Source organism: Notolepis coatsorum (genome assembly GCF_963971535.1).
Source record: "Notolepis coatsorum genome assembly, chromosome: 7".
NCBI classification, from domain to species: Eukaryota; Metazoa; Chordata; class Actinopteri; order Aulopiformes; family Paralepididae; genus Notolepis; species Notolepis coatsorum.
The window spans coordinates 1,414,944-1,435,575 of record NC_140171.1 but is presented as its reverse complement, the minus strand read 5'-3'; the positions used below and the strand labels follow the sequence as shown (position 1 = coordinate 1,435,575).

At 43.4% G+C, this 20,632-nt stretch overlaps 1 protein-coding gene across 1 annotated transcript in view; it reads left to right on the top strand.

Moving 5' to 3' along the window:
• Nucleotides 1-20,632, top strand: part of LOC311232579 (hexokinase-1-like) — a gene marked incomplete at its 3' end in the record, with an annotated part of 55,263 nt that overhangs the window by 26,563 nt on the left and 8,068 nt on the right. Inside the window, exons 7-12 of the mRNA XM_084319440.1 lie at nucleotides 18-173; nucleotides 5,355-5,588; nucleotides 7,893-8,197; nucleotides 11,079-11,227; nucleotides 17,445-17,564; nucleotides 18,003-18,098. Coding sequence (XP_084175566.1) covers nucleotides 18-173; nucleotides 5,355-5,588; nucleotides 7,893-8,197; nucleotides 11,079-11,227; nucleotides 17,445-17,564; nucleotides 18,003-18,098 — 1,060 coding nt within the window. The remainder of the gene's footprint in view (nucleotides 1-17; nucleotides 174-5,354; nucleotides 5,589-7,892; nucleotides 8,198-11,078; nucleotides 11,228-17,444; nucleotides 17,565-18,002; nucleotides 18,099-20,632) is intronic.

Genomic DNA, 20,632 nt, shown 5'->3' with positions numbered 1-20,632 from the left:
CTTGTCATTGGTCACAGGTTTGAGAAGATGGCCAGTGGGATGTACATGGGGGAGCTGGTGAGACTCATCCTGGTGAAGATGGCCAAGGAGGGCCTGCTGTTTGAGGGGAGGATCACCCCCGAGCTCCTGACCAAAGGGAAGATCGAGACCAAGCACGTGTCAGCCATCGAGAAGTGAGTGACTGATCTGGGAACAGCTGAGCAGAGGAACAGCGGCATGCTGGCTTTAAATTAAAAAAAATTGTGTTTCATTACACTAGGGCTGGGCGATATGGCCAAAAATTAGGGATGCTCGATATTGGCTTTTTTACCGATACCGATATTCCGATATTGTCCAACTCTTAACTTCCGATACCGATATCAACCGATACCGATATATGCAGGGTTTCCCCGTCCAAAAAACTGAATAATTTCAGGTAACTAATAATTTCACTGGATATATATATAACAAATATTGTTATTGTTTTTTTTTTGTTTTTAAACCGATACCGATATTTTCCGATATCACATTTTTTTTTTTTTTTACTTTGACCAGTCAGCTGGTTCTTTTCGCGTTTATCGCTTTTTCTCTGGTCAAGTATGACCGACAGAAACAGGTTGAATGGGGGTATAGATGGGGGGAAAGACACTCTGAGAAAGTACGGCTTGTCCGGGAGTCGAACTCGCTACCCCAGATCCGTGACGCGCGCGGTTGTCCCCGACGCCAAAATAGCGTTCGAGGTACGCGGTGAGCTACTGGAGCTCCCCTCCGATATCACATTTTACTGCCGATATCGGCCGATAATATCGGTCGGCCGATAATATCGGACATCCCTACCAAAAATTATATCACGATAACGATATGATAATGCTATCATGTCACTCGATATCGATAATTATCGATATTGTTATAAGTATATAAAAAAAAGAAATATTATATATATATATTTTTTAAACAACAGATGTATGTTTATTTTGCAGCAACTCTTTGTCGTTGCCGCCCTCTTTAGTGTCACATCCCCTCACACTCCAGTTCTCAGGCTGCAGCTGGTTTGAAAGCGAAAGTAAACCGGCTTCTCTGCTGGCTGTGGCTCCAGAGGAGTTGAACAGTTCTGGCTCTGCTAGTTTCTTTTCGATCTTTTGGCGCTTTTTTGGTGGACAAACCACCAACTTCAAGTTGCAGTCTGTCCACTGTCTCTGGTTTTAAAACTGCCCTGTTGCAAGTCACAAAAAAAATGTTTTGATTTTTTTTTTATTATCGATCGATATCGATTATTAAAATATATTGCGATCGTTATCGTTTTATCGCCCAGCCCTACATTACACGTATATGTACATACTTACCAACTGTTTCGCCTGTTTCATAGCAACACTACTATCACCGACATCTAAGAAGGGAGATCCCCCTTGACCGGCCCTTCTAAGGTTTCTCTCCTCCACATTGCCTGTGGTGCATTTTTTCCTATTGATAGGTCTTTAGTGAGTTTTTCCTTACCTTCGCGTGGGGTATGTCTGGGAGTGTTGCATTCATTCATTTTACATTTTGTTTTGGATTTCATGGTGTTTTTTGTTTTGTTCTTGATTTTTTGTGATGTTTCTTCTTGACTTGTTTAAGGAAGATGTGTCCGGCCCATGGGGACATTAACGCGTGTTGTCGGGCCTTACAGATACATTTGATTTGATTTGATTTAAACTCCCTTCACAGTGGGAGGCGATATTAGACCTTGTTCAGTCCTCTATATATCTCCTCTCTTCTCCTCTCTTCCTCTCTTCTCTCATCTCTCCTCTCTTCTCTCCTCATCTCTCCTCCTCTCTTCTCCTTTCTTCTCTTCTCTCCTCTCTTCTCTTCTCTCTTCTCCTCTCTTCTCTCCTCCTCTCTTCTCCTCTCTTCCTCTCTTCTCTCATCTCTCCTCTCTTCTCATCTCTTCTCTCCTCCTCTCTCCTCTCTCTTCTCCTCTCTTCTCTTCTTCTCTCTTCTTCTCTCTTCTCTCCTCTCTCCTCCTCTCTTCTCCTCTCTCCTCATCTCTCCTCTCTCTTCTCTTCTCCTCTCTCCTCCTCTCTTCTCCTCTCTTCTCCTCTCTCCTCCTCTCTCCTCTCTCTTCTCCTCTCTTCTCTTCTCCTCTCCTCTCTCCTCTTCTCTTCTCCTCTCTCCTCATCTCTCCTCTCTCATCTCATATCTCCTCTCTCCTCCTCTCTTCTCCTCTCTTCTCTCTCCTCATCTCTCCTCTCTCTTCTCTTCTCCTCTCTCCTTCTCTCCTCTCTCCTCCTCTCTTCTCTTCTCCTCATATCCTCTCTCTTCTCTTCTCCTCTCTCCTCCTCTCTTCTCCTCTCTTCTCCTCTCTCCTCCTCTCTTCTCCTCTCTTCTCCTCTCTCCTCCTCTCTTCTCTTCTCTCTCCTCCTCTCTTCTCCTCTCTCCTCCTCCTCTCTTCTCCTCTCTCCTCATCTCTCCTCTCTCTTCTCTTCTCTCTCCTCCTCTCTTCTCCTCTGTTGGATGAAGGCTCTTTAAAACTAGATTTTTTTTTAAAAACGGATCTCTAGCCAAGTTTGATAAAAACGCGGGCCCCTTTATCAGCCATGTACAGACCCTGACGCAGAGGAGTGGTGTGGGCGTGAGCTACAGCTGGAGGGGGGGGGTGGGTGGGTGGGGGGGGGGTGGGAGGGGGATCTTGGGTGGTGAGGGCGGTTGAACCGCCCTCCCAGGGTCCTCGGGTGCATCCAGGGGGTCGCCAGACAAATCCAGGGGAATAGTTTCATTTCACTATTTCATTCACTAGAGTTTATATCACAACGATGAGACTATTCTGATCGTTAGGTTTCACACTCTGCTCACTTACAGTACGGCTGTGAATTACACTACGTCGTATGTAACTCGTATGTATTAAGAATGAAGTGTTTTTAGTATGTGATACACATCGAGTCAACACAAACATCAATATGTTTTTAGTATGGTGCAGGGAAAAAAGTATTTACCCCCCCCCCCCCCCCCCCCAATTATTGATTAATCCATATAATTTTTAAAACATTTGTGGGTCAAAATGAATGTTGTTGTTTACATGCTGCGTGCATGTATCCCCTCCCTACTTCCCATTTCCACATGTGGAAGGCACCTGATTGGATAAATGACATGCTGGTGCTCTAGTGCGACACCTAGTGGCTGAATGTTATCTACACAGCACCAGCACTTTGAGCTACATGACATGTATGAAAGGTGCTTTATAAATACTTAACTTACTTACTTACTTACTTACTTTAACATCTAGTGGCTGAATGTTATCTATAGCAGGTAGGGATGTCCCGATCACGTTTTTTTGCTCCCGATCCGATCCCGATCATGTGATTTTGAGTATCTACCGATACCGATATTTCCCGATCCGATAAAAAAAAAATTTAAATATTTATTTTTATTTTACTTATTTTCTTATTTTTTTATTCAACAAACATGACCATGTTCACGTCTTAAACTCATACTGAGGCCTTAGTTTTGGTTTTAAATTGCATATCATCATTCATTTATTTATTGTCACACAGAGCAGAAGAATTTTGCCAAAACAAACCAATAGTATCCAGCTGCAGAACGGCAGACCAGCCACACTCTCAGACCCAAACGCATTTCCTTTGATTTAATTATACATCAAATGATTTATGTCTCGCTTGAATGAAGTTAACTTTTCACCTGGATAACGTCAACATTCAGGGTGAATGTTTTGATCCAAAAACTGATTTTCTCCCATCCCAATTTCGTATCATCCAATTCAACCCTCCCCTGTCACGAACGCTGTTTCTTGCCTCCCACAAGCCGGCTGCAATGTGGACTAAGTCATACATAGCACAAGTCCCCTCCGGTACTCGAGGTAACAGCAGTCGCATCTTTTCACCTGCGCAGCTCGATCTCTCAGTGGCGAGGAGTAACGCGTGGGAGGCTCACGCTGCCCCCGACACTTCCTGATTCTACTGCGCAGGCGCACCAACCGACCTGTAGGAGTCGCTGTCCACAACGCCCGATCCCCACCCATCAGTTTCCCACCCCCTAATACGGCCAATGTGTATTAGTATGAACGACCAGCTAAACTGAAAGCAATGCGGAGCGCTGGGCTCGAACAGGCGAGCCCAGCGTCTCCAGCATTCATGGCGAGCGCCTTGCCCACTACGCCACATAGCCGCACCATTCAGGGTGAATGTAATGTGAGAAATTGGGATTAAAAAAAATATCTGACGTCAATTTCAGCTTAATCGTGCATGGTTTTCATACCCATCCCCTTGATCTGCGTGTGTTGTGGTAATAACGAATGCCGTTATTGGCAATCAATTAATCAAACCCCCCCCCCCCCCCCCCCTTTCATGCATTCATGATGAAACATAATACCTATCATATGCATTTGTTTTGAAAATAATAGCGTGTCCAGGGATGAAACGCCAATGGTTTTAGTAGAATTCACGTTGCACCCTGTAGCCAGCCTCCCAGGAATTAGCCCGGATCATTCCTCAATTATACTCATATTCACCACGGGATAACGCGTGAACGTATTCATGAATTTTTTTAAATTTTTTGCATCTTGAACGGAAGATAGTTACTGTCAAATGACCATGGTATTGTATCCATAGCTATAATATAAAATATAGATTTAGCTCTATACAAACAACGTGACGCACAGTGAAACTATGTAATGAAAACCTGGCCGTGCTATAGCTAGATGGGGGAAGCGAATGGCCCCCGAATGTGTTAACATCTAGTGGCTGAATGTTACCTACGGCAGTGGTTCCCAAAGTCGGGGTCGCGACCCAAAGGTGGGCCGCGAGCAACCACGGGAGGGCCGCGAGATGATTAAAAAAAAATAAAATAAAAAAATCAATTTTTTTTTTTTTTTTTTTTTTTTTGTCAGGCCACTGAACTTAGAAGCAGGCCAGGACAGTGTTTCTAGTTGTATTCTAAAATTCTATTCGATTGTATTCTAAAATGTGACTATATGGTTTTATATTAACTTAATAAATAAACAAAAACGAAAAATCGACTTATTTCAACGAACATTTCAAACTAAATAACAGATTATGCACATAAAACGCTGAAAACAACCGAAGCAACAATAGTATTTTAATGAGGTTATTATTATTATCATTATTATTTTGCAACAAGTTAGCCTTCTCTTAAATAGCACATATAAATGAATAACTAACTTGAACTAACTTAATAGGATTGAAGTGATATTTGGCTTAAAAAATCGGTCGCATGACAAAAAAAATAAAAATAAAAGCCTGACGATGTGCATTGGGGCCGCGGCTCTCTGACGCCTTATTTTCTGGGTCCCGGCCTGAAAAGTTTGAGAACCCCTGACCTACGGCACCTCCTCTGACGTCCTCCTCCTCCTCTTCGTCACGCAGGAGCAAGGAGGGGCTCCGGAAGTGCATGGAGATCCTGACGCGGCTGGGCGTGGAGCCGTCCGACGAGGACTGCCTGGCCGTGCAGCACGTCTGCGCCATCGTGTCGTTCCGCTCCGCCAACCTGATCGCCTCCACGCTGGGCGGCATCCTCACGCGGCTGAAGGACAACAAGGGCGTGCCGCGCCTGCGCACCACCGTGGGCATCGACGGCTCCCTGTACAAGATGCACCCGCAGTGAGTTGTCGTCTCATAGAGCTGTTTAAAGTACAGCAGAGTTTTTAATTATTACACTGTCTTTGGGTTCCTGAAAAGCGCTTTATAAATAAAATGTTTTATTATTAAGGCTGTCAAAGTTAACGCGATATTAACGCGTTATCGCCCGATTCTATTAACGCCACTATTTTTTTTAACTCACGATTAACTTTTAAGAATTTTATTTATTTATTTTATTTTTTACTTTTATTTTTTATTTTTTTTTACTAGACTTCACTCAGGTGTATTATTGATGCTCTCATTGATACTATGTTTGTTTTCTGAAGTGTGTGTGTGTGTGTGTGTGTGTGTGTGTGTGTGTGTGTGTGTGTTGTGTGTGGTGTGTGTGTGTGTGTGTGTGTGTGTGTGTGTGTGTGTGTGTGTGTGGGTGTGAGATATATATAGAGAGAGAGGGGGTGAGAGAGATGAGGAAGGGGCAAGAGAGAAAGAGAGCTGGGAGAGTGTGTGTGAGAGAGAGAGGGGGGGGGGGGTGATTACTCAGCCCTTGTGTGGGTGAATGTAACAAGTTCCTAACGTCTTCTTTCCCCTATTATTTCATGCACACTTTATTCATTGTTTTAAATTATTATTTTCTTTAAGTTATTTTGTGCATCACTCTGTTTTGAATTTGATGCTAATTTGCAATGCATGAGGGTCATCCTTTTGTGTTAAATGGCTGCATAAAGCAAGCATTTGTTGACTCGCATGTTGATAAGAGTATTACAACTTGGAACTTGAAAATATCCGTTTAAGGTAGATTAAAAAAAAATGCGATTATTATTATTATTATTAATTATAGCACCACGTGGGCATCGACGGCTCCCTGTACAAGATGCACCCGCAGTGAGTGTCTCTCTCGCCGGACCACCGAGTCAGAGGAGAAGTAGAAGTAGAAAGCTTTATTGTCATTACAGCACAATACAGTACAACAAAATGTGTTATTATGTGTCATATTGCACATACATGTATATATTATTTTTTGATCCACTTTTTCTCCCATTTTTCTATATTTTTCTCCCATCCCAATTTCGTATCATCCAATTCAACCCTCCCCTGTCACGAACGCTGTTTCTTGCCTCCCACAAGCCGGCTGCAATGTGGACTAAGTCATACATAGCACAAGTCCCCTCTGGTACTTGAGGTAACAGCAGTCGCATCTTTTCACCTGCGCAGCTCGATCTCTCAGTGTCGAGGAGTAACGCGTGGGAGGCTCACGCTGCCCCCGACACTTCCTGATTCTACTGCGCAGGCGCACCAACCGACTTGTAGGAGTCGCTGTCCACAACGCCCGATCCCCACCCTTCAGTTTCCACCCCCTAATACGGCCAATGTGTATTACTGCGGACGACCAGCTAAACTGAAAGCAATGTGGAGCGCTGGGCTCGAACACGCGAATCCTAGCGTCTCCACACTGGTGGCGAGTGCCTTGCCCACTACACCACCTAGCCGCCCCATACATGTATATATTATAGTAATATATAATGACTAGGGCTGTCAGTTTATCGCATTAATAGATTAATAATTACACAGCAAATTATCGTGTTATGAAAATTAACTCAACATTTATTAAAAAAAAATATTTTTATTTTTAATATTTTTTAATCTAATTAATTCAGACTTTTTTTTTAAATGGTCCATTTGCATGTTCTTGGTCTCTGATTCTAGGGACATCTATGGATCTCAGGGAATGTATTCCCAGTGTCAGAAATACTGTGTCTGTTACGAGGCTTGAGTAAATTGTAATGAACCAAATGAGAATATCAATTAATTTTTTTTATATTTGACTGTGAATAACACCATGCTCAAATTGGCCAGACCTGAAAAATCTAAGCAAATTAATAGATGGAAGATGATTAAACAGAAGGTTTTGTAGATACAGTACTGAATTCTGCCATCCGGACACTGCCATTTGAAATATCATCATAGAATATAGAATATCAGGCATAAAATGGTTATGCGATTAAAATGCAATTAATTAGATTAATTAATTACAAATCCTGTAATTAATTAGATAAAAAAAAATTAATCGCCTGACAGCACTAATAATGACTTTATTATATTATCCTGTTGACACAAAACCTACAATACATCTTGTTGACACCTTGTTGACACCTTGTTGACATCTTGTTGACACCTTGTTGACAGTACATCTGGTTGACAGTACATCTTGTTGACATCTTGTTGACACCTTGTTGACAGTACATCTTGTTGACATCTTGTTGACAGTACACCTTGTTGACAGTACATCTTGTTGACATCTTGTTGACAGTACCTTCTTGTTGACAGGTACGCCCGCCGCCTCCACAAGACGGTGCGGCGCCTGGTGCCGGACTCGGACGTGCGCTTCCTGCTATCGGAGAGCGGGAGCGCCAAGGGCGCCGCCATGGTGACGGCGGTGGCCTACCGCCTGGCCGACCAGCACCGGCAGATCCAGCAGACCATGGCGGAGTTCCGGCTGAGCAAGGCCCAGCTGATGGAGGTGAAGAAGAGGATGAGGGTGGAGATGGAGAGGGGCCTCGGCAAGGACTCCCACCAGGACGCCACGGTCAAGATGCTGCCCACCTTCGTACGGAGCACCCCGGACGGGTCGGGTGAGAGAGACGGGGAGGAGGAGGGGGGGAGGGGGAGGGGGGGAGGAGGAGGGAGGAGGAGGAGGAGGGGGAAGAGGAGGGGGGGGAGGAGGGATGGAGGGGAGGAGGAGGGAGGAGGGGAGGAGGGATGGAGGGGAGGAGGGATGGAGGGGAGAGGGGTGGAGGGGAGGAGGGGAGCAGGAGAGGAGGAGAGGAGGAGGAGGGAGGAGGGATGGAGGGGAGCAGGGAGGGGGAGGGGAGGAGGGGAGGAGGGGTGGAGGGAGGAGGGAGGAGGGGAGCAGGGGAGGAGGGGGAGGAGGAGGAGGGGAGGAGGGATGGAGGGAGGAGGGGGGAAGGGGGGGAGGGAGGAGGGGAGGAGGATGAGGGAGGAGGGGAGGAGGGATGAGGGATGGAGGGGTGGAGGGGAGGAGAAGGAGGGGAGGAGGGATGGAGGGGAGGAGGGGGAGGAGGAGGGGAGGAGGGGATGAGGGATGGAGGGGTGGGAGGGTGGAGGGGAGCAGGAGGAGAGGAGGGGAGGAGGGATGGAGGGAGGAGGAGGAGAGGAGGGGAGGAGGGATGGAGGGGAGGAGGGGGAGGAGGGGAGGAGGGAGGAGAAGGAGGGGGAGGGATGGAGGGGAGGAGGGATGGAGGAGGAGGGGAGGAGGAGGAGGAGGAGAGGAGGGGGAGGGGGGAGGGGAGGGGAGGGGAGGGAGGAGGGGTGGAGGGGGGAGGGGGGAGGGAGGGAGGAGGAGGAGGGGTGGAGGGGGAGCAGGGGGAGGAGGGGTGGAGGGGAGGAGAGGAGGGGGAGGAGGGATGGAGGGGAGGAGGAGGAGAGGAGGGGAGGAGGGATGGAGGGGAGGAGGGGGAGGAGGGGGGGAGGGGAGGAGAAGGAGGGGAGGAGGGATGGAGGAGAGGAGGGGGAGGAGGGGAGGAGGGGGAGGAGGGGAGGAGAGGGAGGAGGGGGAGGAGGGGGAGCAGGGGTGGAGGGGGAGGAGGAGGAGAGGATGAGGGGAGGAGGGATGGAGGGGAGGAGGGGGGGAGGAGAGCAGGGGTGGACAGTTTGGCAGTCCAGGCAAGTTTTTGCGCTTTTATTTTGAATTCCAACTTTCTAAAACAGGAAGTTCCATTTCACCTTAATCTGTGCCGGTTTGTGTGGGCTTGAGCACAAATTAAGGTGAAATGGAACTTCCTGTTTTAGAAAGTAAAACATTTCTAAATAAAACCACAAAAACTTAAGACTTTAAAATGTTACTTTTAAAGGGCAAAATCGCACTTATTTGATCCCATTTCGCCTTATTTGTGCCAGCTTGACACGCCTGGACCACTAAACCCAAGAATATGTACTGTTGGACTGTGGTAATTCCATGTACGAATAAATAAATGATGATGATGATGATGATGATGAACACTAGCACAGCCATGGAGAAAATGCCACTAATTCTCACCAGGAACGGGTCAGATGACCCGACAGCTTATATGAGAAATATGAGGAAAAATAAACAGTGTAAACTATATAATTACCTCTGAATATAAAAATATGAGGTTTACCACAATGAAATGTAGGTTTGAGTGACGTAAAAAATGAAGAAAAAAAAATGAAAGAAAAAATATTATAATATATATATTTTTTTGGATGGAAGAGCCACACATTGACGGGCAAAGAGCCACGTGCGGCTTGCGAGCCACGGGTTGGCCACCCCTGCGCTAGACGCTCGCAAAGTGCTGTGACTTTCGTCTGTTCCAACAACGGCCCATATGTCGAATAACGTTCTAATTACATTTTCCCTGAAGTCATTTTGAACATTCAGAAACCGTGCGAAAGATAAAACGGATACTTTTAGGAAAAGTCATTGAGTGACAGAGCTGGAGCTCGACCGAGTGACGAGGATACATTTATTGAAAATGCCTCAGGGTCATGTGACCCCTTGTCGGCTGTGCTAGTGTTAAACTCCATCAGTCGGGGGGGGGGGGGACACGTAGACCTGACGATCTCCCAGAGCGGAGACGTGAATCAAACCTCCACAACACCGCTCCTCCGTAATCCTCAGGCATTAGTACGCAGGAGGACTTCTATTATTTGGTTTCTAAATGTCACCAAATATCCTCCTCTAATCTGAGCAGATTAAGGTCACAGGCGTCAGACGGTCACGCGAGGATGATGATCCCTGGGTACCTACCGTACAGCATCCCAGTGGGCCCTACGCATCGAGTGAGCAAGGCACTGACGCCAACAGGGTTGGGGGTACCATTCCCATCGGGGCTGGTAATGGTACTAGAAAAAAGGCGCTGTAGAGAAATGCAGCCGTTCTTTCTGATTAGGGATGCTCGATATTGGCTTTTTTTTTACCGATATCCGATATACCGATATTGTCCAACTCTTAATTTCCGATACCGATATCAACCGATACCGATATATGCAGGGTTTCCCCCCAAAAACGGAATAATTTCAGGTAATTAACATTACATATCTCTTGTCGTGGAATTAACACAACATTATGCATACTTTTTTTTTTTTTTTTTTTAAGATTTTTTTTTTGGCATTTTATCGCTTTATTGCTACTGGGCAGTCCAGTAGGGAGAGACAGAGGAGGAATGGGAGACAGAGTGGGGGGAAGACATTCGGCAAATAACGACGGGTTCGGGAGTCGAACCCGGGTCGGCCGTGTCGCGGCTGAGCGCGCTATGTGGTTCGCCACTGGGGCGCCCCATTATGCATACTTTTGACAATTAATCAAATAAGAATTTGTTCTTACTTGCTTGCCTGCGTAAATAAAGGTTAAATAAATGTAAAAAAATAAATAAATAAATTTTAAAAAGCAATACAGATCATTTTCTATATTACATTTTAATGCCAATATCGGCCGATAATAATTGTGATCTCTTGTGTTCCTGCGTCACACAGAGAACGGGGACTTCCTCGCCCTGGACCTCGGCGGCACCAACTTCCGCGTGCTGCTGGTGAAGATCAGGAGCGGCAAGAAGAGGACGGTGGAGATGCACAACAAGATCTACGCCATCCCTGCAGAGGTCATGCAGGGCACGGGGGAGGAGGTGAGGTCACGCAGAGGTCACGCAGAGGTTTAAGTTTACGTTTATTTGGATCCCCATTAGCCACAGCAGTGCTGTGGCTATTCTTCCTGGGGTCCATAACACGTCAAATACAGTTACAGACTTTATACACTCACAACATTCACATGTCATACAGACAATTAAAACAACAATAAAAAATCCTAATCAAATTCATATTGTCATATATATGTTTTACCATGATTTTGAAACGACATTTACTATTCTCCTGCGTAACATGTCTGGGAAGAGAGAGTTCCATTCCTGCAGACCGCGGAACATGACAGTTCGCTTCATTGCATTCGACCTCACTTTTGGAAGAAGTGTAAAACCTCGTGCAGAAGCATGTCTGGTGGAATGGCTGTGTCTGTCAAGACTTATAGATAAATTGTTATATAAAATTGAGGGGATCTCTGTAACAAGAATATTCCCAGTGAACACAAGGAGTGAGCAGAGGAACTTATGTTTGACAAGTAACCAAGTTAAACAACTGTGCATCGCTGCAACATTAGTTCTGTACTCACATCGAAGCGCTATACGTGCTACTTTGTTTTGTACCATTTGCAATTTTTTCAGTTTATTCGTCGTTACATTCGACCATACTGCAGGACAATAGTCAAGATTTGACAAAACCAGAGCTTGAATTACCTGTTTGATAGAATTTAGTGGTAACAAATGAGCACATCTTTTAACAACAGAAATCCCTCTTCCCATTTTCACTACTATATGGTTTATATGGTGTGACCATGACAATTTACTGTCTAATGTTACCCCTAGGAGTTTAGTCTCCTGGACTTGATTAATTACCACATCACTTATCAAAAGTTTCAAGACTGGGTTCGTTCTTGAATCGAAAAATGATGCTACTTGTCTTTGATATGTTTAGAACTAGTTTGTTATTCTTTATCCATTCCATCACTGATTGCAACTCTGCCTTTAGGACCGTATTTAATTCATTGGCTGTTGAGGCTGATGTGTAAATCGTTGAATCATCCGCATACATAGAAATATAGGACTTATTTAGGACAAGAGGCATGTCATTTGTAAATATGGCGTAGGTCACACAGAGGTCATGCAGAGGTACGGTAACCATAGAGGTCATGTAGAGGTCATGTAACCATAGAGGTCATGTAGAGGTCATGTAACCATAGAGGTCCTGTAGAGGTCATGTAACCATAGAGGTCATGTAGAGGTCATGTAACCATAGAGGTCCTGTAGAGGTCATGTAACCATAGAGGTCATGTAGAGGTCATGTAACCATAGAGGTCATGTAGAGGTCATGTAACCATAGAGGTCATGTAGAGGTCATGTAACCATAGAGGTCATGTAGAGGTCATGTAACCATAGAGGTCATGTAGAGGTCATGTAACCATAGAGGTCATGTAGAGGTCATGTAACCATAGAGGTCATGTAGAGCTACAGTGACCATAGAGTTCATGCAGAGGTACAGTAACCTGTAAATGAACCTGTAAAATGTAAAGGTGCTATAAATAACATTCAGCCACTAGGTGTCGCACTAGAGCACCAGCATGTCATTTATCCAATCAGGTGCATTCCACGTGGGGGAAACAGGAAGTAGGGAGGGAGTACATGCAACATGTAAACAACAACATTAATTTTGGACCCGCAAAGAAACGGATAAATTCATTAATGAATACATTGGGGGGGGGGGGGGGGGGGGACAGTAATACTTTTATTTCCGCACCTTTCTAAAAGATCTGGATGTTTTTAAATTTTTTTATTATTATTATCTACATACAAATGTAGACAAATCTATAGCACATTTAACTCATTCGGCGCCAGCTATTAGTCGAGGCCCGCTGTAGCTAGGCCTCGCTTTAAACGATAGGAGTGCGTCACCTTGTTTGTAGAGCTATAACTATATTCTATATTATAGCTATGGATACAATACTATGGCCCATTTGACATCACCTATCTATCGTTCAGTATGTGAAAAATAAATGTTTTTTCCATCCATACGTTCCAGTGTTATACCGTGGTGAATATAAGTATGGTTTTAGAGCGGTCTGGGGTAATTCATGAAATGCTGAGTTATAGCCTTATACGTCAATTCCACTATAGACGTTGCCGTTTCTTGCCTCTACCCGCTATTATTCCGAAATCAAATCTATATCATAGGTATTATGTTTCATCATGAATGCATGAAAGGGGGGGGGGGGGGCATTTCTGATTATTTTATTGTCAGTAACGGCATTCGTATTGAACACTAAAAACGCTTATCAACCCGATCGGCAGGGTTCGAAATTAACGGGGGCTTGGGGCATAATGCCCTTGAAAATGGATAAAATGCCCTCGAAAATCAGTTAAGGGGGGCACTTAATGCCCCCGACAGTTTACTAATTATATATATATATTTATCCGGTAATGGAGCTTCTGTGTATCGTATACGGTTCAGATGACGCGCAAATAAAAAAAATCATTTGGCGGAGCCGGTGTTCTGCACTGGCTGCAGCAGCAGCAGCAGCCAGGTGCTAGTCAGTTTGTGTAAAAATGGCACGCACAATATAAATCAATCTTCATTACGACTTTAAAAACATAGCCATTAACATTACATAGGCCTACACACATCTTGCCATAGCGTTAGCAGTTTGTACAATGTTTGTAGCTGTTAGCTAGCTAGCCCTTCACAACAACAGCTAACACCGTAGCTACTAGCTACTGTAGCAGAGGAGGAAATGGGAGTCTGAGAGGCGGGGTGTTTAAAGACAATGATAGGCGTTTATTCAACATCCAAGAAGGCTAACATACAACTGTGTTTTACTAACTCCAACCGGGACTATTGCCGCTTTCGCGCTGCTTGTTGACGTTATGAACTGCTCCTAACGTGACCGGAGCTGAAGGTGGCGGTGCCACACGCTAAAATGTCCGTGGGGACCCGGCGCCAACCCATAGATAGTTCCAACTCACCGAATTACGTAATCCACCACAGTTGCACTCAATATTTAAATAATGTTAGTCTAAATATATGTAGACAGAAACATAATAATTTCAAGCAGAAAACGAATCTTTCCATTAAGAACTGACAAGCAGGGAATTTAAACATGGTTGACATTGTTTTTGTGTGTTTATATTAATTAAAGAAAGGAAAGTCTAGTGCTGGCTGAGCATATTGTTTGTTTGCACTAAATTAATACTTTGACAAATGTAGCCTATATTTTTCAGTCAGTTCGGTCTTTGTGTGCCAAACATTATTTAAGGCTGTAAACACTGTAAACCTTTTATTTTATTTTTAATAAATGAGAAACATGTTTAGATTTGAGTGTTATAGAAAAAGAAAGCAATACGCTTGGACCAGCACTCACAGATTTTGGTATATTTAATGGCAGCCTGAAACAAACATGTTTCGGAACGATTATGTTCCGAAACATGTTTGTTTCAGGCTGCCATTAAATATACCAAAATCTGTGAGTGCTGGTCCAAGCGTATTGCTTTCTTTTTCTATTATACTCGACGGGATTTCAGCACCCAGTGTTATAATTTGTGAGCGCAGTCTATCTTGACTTTTAGATTTGAGTGTTAAATTTTTTTTAATAAAAATTAACGTATATCGAACTGAAAACCGTGACCCCAAATTCGTGATATGAACCAAACCTTCCATTTTGTGAACCGTCCCACCCCTACCGTTTATCATAAAAATTCAGTGCCCCCGAAATACAAAAAAAAGCCCCCGAAAATCAATTAAGGGGGGCAAAAAAAGCCCTTGAAAAAAAATGTTAATTTCTAACCCTGCCGATCGGTATAAATGCTTTGCTGGATCAAGCTAAAATTGATGTCAGATTGTGATCGGGAGTATTCCAAATATAATATTTCACATTTTTATTTTATTTATATATTTAAAGTTTAAATTTTTCACAAGCAAGACAATACATACATGACAAGATAAACTAAGACAAAAATAATAATAATAATAATAATAATAATAATAATAATAATAATAATAATAATAATAATAATAATAATAATAATAATAATAATAATAATAATAATAATAATAATAATAATAATAATAATAATAATAATAATAATAATAATAAAAAATTTATAATAATAATAATAATAATAATAATAATAATAATAATAATAATAATAATAATAATAATAATAATAATAATAATAATTTTTACGCCCAATATACACGTTATAGGGCTAGGATTAATGTCAATTTGGAGAGTAACTGACAGGTCCTCAGCGATGTCCAACCAAAATTGCCTAACAAGCAAGTGCATGAGCGTACCCTCTACTCCACACCCATGCCAGCACAATTTGGGTAGGGTGTGATTCATTTTATTCAGTGTACAGGGTGTTATATAGGCCCTGTGTAGTATCTTTAATTGTAAAATTTTATATCTAACACATTTTGATATTTTAGTACTATTTTAGTAATATTTCAATTGTTTGATCGCCATCTGGTACATCCAATGTCCATTTGGTCCACGGCATAATTTCACACGATATTTGACGCGCTTCAATGGAACCGGGAGAACCGCTCCCCTCGCCCGACAAGGACAAATTTAACCGGAGACATTTGGCCGTTACACAGGCCAAGATACAAGGTTACAAAGGGTGCTCGATACCGCCGTCTAGCTGGATGCGGCCAGTATTGCACTTTGGCGACCTCAGACTCATTCCCTATGGTAAGACCAAGGTCCCTGGATGAATAATGAATACAAATATCGAATAAAGGAATAAACAACCAAAACCCGAGAAATCTCGGGTCTGGCGCCCAACGCATTGGGGAGTTAACCCTTACTTTTCTCGGGTTTGGCCTCCATTGAGTTAAGGGTTGCAAAAACCTCTCTCTATAAATGCTGTTATGATGTAAGTAAGTACACACACTCTATAAATAAGGTCATGATGTAAGTAAGTACACACTCTATAAATAAGGTCATGATGTAAGTAAGTACACACTCTCTTTATAAATAATGTCATGATGTAAGTAAGTACACACTCTCTATAAATGCTGTTATGATGTAAGAACGAACACATGGAACAATGGCCACACTGGAAAAGCACATTACCGTTCTACTGTGACAAAAGATCCAGTAATAAAACACCAAACAATTACGTTTTCATATTTCTCATATATTATCAACACATAGCAACCGTTGTTGTCTCTTCCGTTGCCATGTACAAAACCATGGTTGCCATGTTACGGGCAGCCATGTTGGAAGACTGAGAACTGCACAAACATTCCGCGAGAGGCCTCTATTGAATCCAAATGTACAGTTTAATAATAATGTAAACATTCGGTAGCACTTTATAATAACACCCTGTTATAATACATTTATAAGATATTTGTAGATAATGAACTAATTATGAACAAATCATTTATATACATTCGTAAATTATTATTAAATCATTTATAACTATATTTGTATAACATTTACAAATTAGTTCTACATTATTTATAACTCATTATCAACATTGTTTGTACTTGATTTGTTCATCATTAAATAATGTTGTTTAATGTGTAGTAACACATTTGTAGACGCTTTGAAAAATGGATATGAAAAAACGACTATACTGTACCTCCATTTATTTGTTCATGATCAACAAATGATTTGTTAAGACATTCATAAAACATCTATAAATCATTTGCAGATGCTATTGTGTGCCCTAATCTGAAGTGAATATAGTGAGTATCTAGAGAGGAAGTCTCACGAGAGTGAGACTTGACGTCACGTGTGTTGCCGTCTGTTTGAATGGAAGCACGATACATGCAGAACCAAGTTATCGGTGCTGCTCCTGCCCCACGCTTTTAATAAGGTATGAGCAGGTTAAACACCTTTTTTGTTGGTAAATCTATTCCATCATTTCCGACCTACAAACAAGTACAACTCTTATATGTTGTGTAGACGTACTTGATGTGGTGGGCGCTAACGTTACATTTGAGTTATAAATAATGTAGAACTAATCTGTAAATGTTATACAAATATAGTTATAAATGATTTAATAATCATTTATGAATGTATATAAATGGTTTGTTCATGATTAGTTCATTATCTACAAATAACTTATAAATGTTGTCATGGCAACTAGGCGTTTCTCTTCTCTCTGAGGTGGACTAAATGTGTGTGTGTGTGTGTGTGTGTGTGTGTGTGTGTGTGTGTGTGTGTGTGTGTGTGTGTGTGTGTGTGTGTGTGTGCGTGTGCGTGTGCGTGTGTGTGTGTGTGTGTTGCAGCTGTTTGACCACATTGTGTACTGCATCTCTGACTTCCTGGACTACATGGGGATGAAGAGCGCTCGTCTTCCTCTGGGCTTCACCTTCTCCTTCCCCTGTCACCAGAAGAGCCTGGACGCGGTGAGACCTGCTGTCCTCCTCTCTCTCTCCTCCTCTGTCCTCCTCTAGGCTATTCTTTTTAGCCTATTTTAAACTGAATTAAACCGCACCTTTTACTCTAATCTAATCTATTCTATTTTACTATTTGTATTACTGAAGAACTGTGATTTGCCTTACCTTGCCTTACTAACGCATCTCTTTGTATTTAATTTTTTATGCTCGCTTGTGCCTGTATTTTTTTACTGTTGTGAAGCACTTTGAACTGCAACCTCTGTATGAAAAGTGCCATACAAATAAAGTTAAAGTTATTATTATTAAATGTCACAGTCAAATGTCACAGATGTCACAGTAAAAAGAAACATCTCAGGGGGGGGGGACGTGGCAGCCGATTGGCTAAACATCCACTGAAGTGTTTTAGTCTTTAGGTTGAGTCTACATGTGTTGTTCTGTGTTGAACAGGGCATCCTGGTGACCTGGACCAAAGGCTTCAAAGCCACCGACTGCGAGGGTGAGGATGTGGTGGAGCTTCTACGAGAAGGAATCAAGAGGAAAGAGGTGAGGAGGACGGGAACACACGCGGACAGCGCAGACACACTAGCCGCGCGTGAAGGCGGGCGGGCGGGCGACCAGCGCTTCACGTTCGCTCCCGTGTCAACGGACGTAGCTGCGCCCGCCGGCCGCAGGGCTGGAAGCGATCGTTTTTCGCTTTTGGTTGGATTCAGAGGCGTGCGCCGCGCGCGTTTTCACAGGAATACACTCGATATCTGCATTATTACCACACATATACCGTAATTTTCGGACTATACGCCGCGCCTTTTTTCCCCCCATTTTTCGACCCTGCGGCTTATATATAACGGTGCGGCTAATCTATGGATTTTTACAGCTAACGGCCACTAGGGGACCTCCAAGCGAGGCTCTGCCGCGACGGACAAGCGGAGAAGAAGACGCTGCGAACGGAAGCAGCCAGCGAGGCAAGCGGGCCGGCATCAGTGCTAGCTAGGCTAACGGCGAATCCAGTCAAGCCACCGTTGCCGACACTCTTCCTAACAAACGCCCGCTCCATTCGGAACAAGATGGATGAAATCCGCTTGCGACTCACTACTCAAGAGAAACTTAGCAGACTGCTGCTGTATGATTTTCACAGAATCATGGATGGACTCTAGCACACCAGACTCAGCTATCACGCTAGCCGGCCGCGCGTGTACCGAGCTATGGCCGGTCCGCGCCATTATGTCAATAAATGGGAGCTTCCTCAAACAGCCGTCTCTTTCCCGACAATCCCCTCTGTGCACGAAACCCTTACATGTGGTAATTAAACATTAAAACACTGCAGCTTATATATGTACACAATTTAGCTGCTGCGGCTTATACTCTGTGCGCCTTATAGTCCGAAAATTACGGTAGATGTTGTTCAACCAGCTAATGTGTATCTTTCCCAATACAAATAAACCATATTACTATACCTTTTCAGGAGTACAGTCACACTGATCATCATTCTAAAATGAATTCTAACATTCTAATTAATTATATATAACTGTTTATACATGCAAAATGGACAATAGATCACTGGAACTGGAAATCTTAAAGAATCTTCAAAAACGGGGACTGACTTCGCAATAGACTAGGCATTTACAGCTGCCCTCCTCCGTGCACTTTCGCCCGCTCTGAAGTCGGACTCGGTGTGCCCGGCCACGCGCGCTGTTCTCGCACGGAACCCGCGAGTGCCTGCGTGCACGGCTGGAGAGTAAACACACGCTAACGCATCAAGAGGAAAGATGTACGGCTGGATAGTAAACACGCTAACTAACGCATCAAGAGGAAAGGTGTACGGCTGGATAGGAAACACACGCTAACTAACGCATCAAGAGGAAAGGTGTACGGCTGGATAGGAAACACAGGCTAACTAACGCATCGAGAGAAAGGTGTACGGCTGGATAGGAAACACAGGCTAACTAACGCATCAAGAGGAAAGGTGTACGGCTGGATAGGAAACACAGGCTAACTAACGCATCAAGAGGAAAGGTGTACGGCTGGATAGGAAACACAGGCTAACTAACGCATCAAGAGGAAAGGTGTACGCTGGAGAGGAAACACACGCTAACTAACGCATCAAGAGGAAAGGTGTACGGCTGGATAGGAAACACACGCTAACGCATGACTCTACCATTAGCTATAGCATAAACATAGCTAACATGCCAATATTCTTTATCCATCCCTGTTACCACACAAAAGAGTGTCTTACCTCACAAATTAAACGCTAAACTGTGTGTTGAACTACTGGGAATCACACAACAACGACTTGCCTGCCGGTCAAACGGCAGGGACACGTTTAGGAAAGAGATGCCCTGCGCGGGAGAGTCGGACTGAGTTGTATATGAAACAGTTTTACCTCTCACTACCTCGCAGGGCTGTACGGAATAGTTCGAAGCTTCGTTCATAATGTTGACGTTCGAATTCTAAATGAACATCTGTCTATTCATTCTGTTTAATGGGGTTTTTCTTCACAGTTGCAGATAAAGATTAGGCTACACATTATTATACTATTATAGTATATGACTCGTCATAAAATTTTTAATAAAACATTTATCATAAAAGATGTAGCCTATCTGCATCCACTCGGCGCTCCATCAAGACGTCACCATCACTTTCGTACCAACCGTGCCCTTATTGGATTATTTATGTTGACGAAACTGATGAGTTATATTCATTAAAAAAAGTTGATATAATTAAAAAAAAAACTAATTTAATCAGATTAATCACTTTATTCAAATTGAGGATTTAGTTTGAGGATATTTATATAAAATAAAAATAAAAATAAAATTTGTTTGGGATTATGTCATAAAATATGACGACAGACACTCGAAGCTTCGTTCGAATACTTCAATAGAGCTTTGAATGTTAAAAGATGCCATTCGGTGCAGCCTTACTACCTTGGCACTATCATGGTGACCACCTGTACCTCTGGTGGGGATAGGGCCGGCCCGGGGGGGCGGGATTATAATGACCCGTCACTCACACAGTCCCGCCAATCAACAGAAGGGGCCTCTGCCGCTCATCAGTGGAATCCAATCGTTACCGTTCAGTGGAAT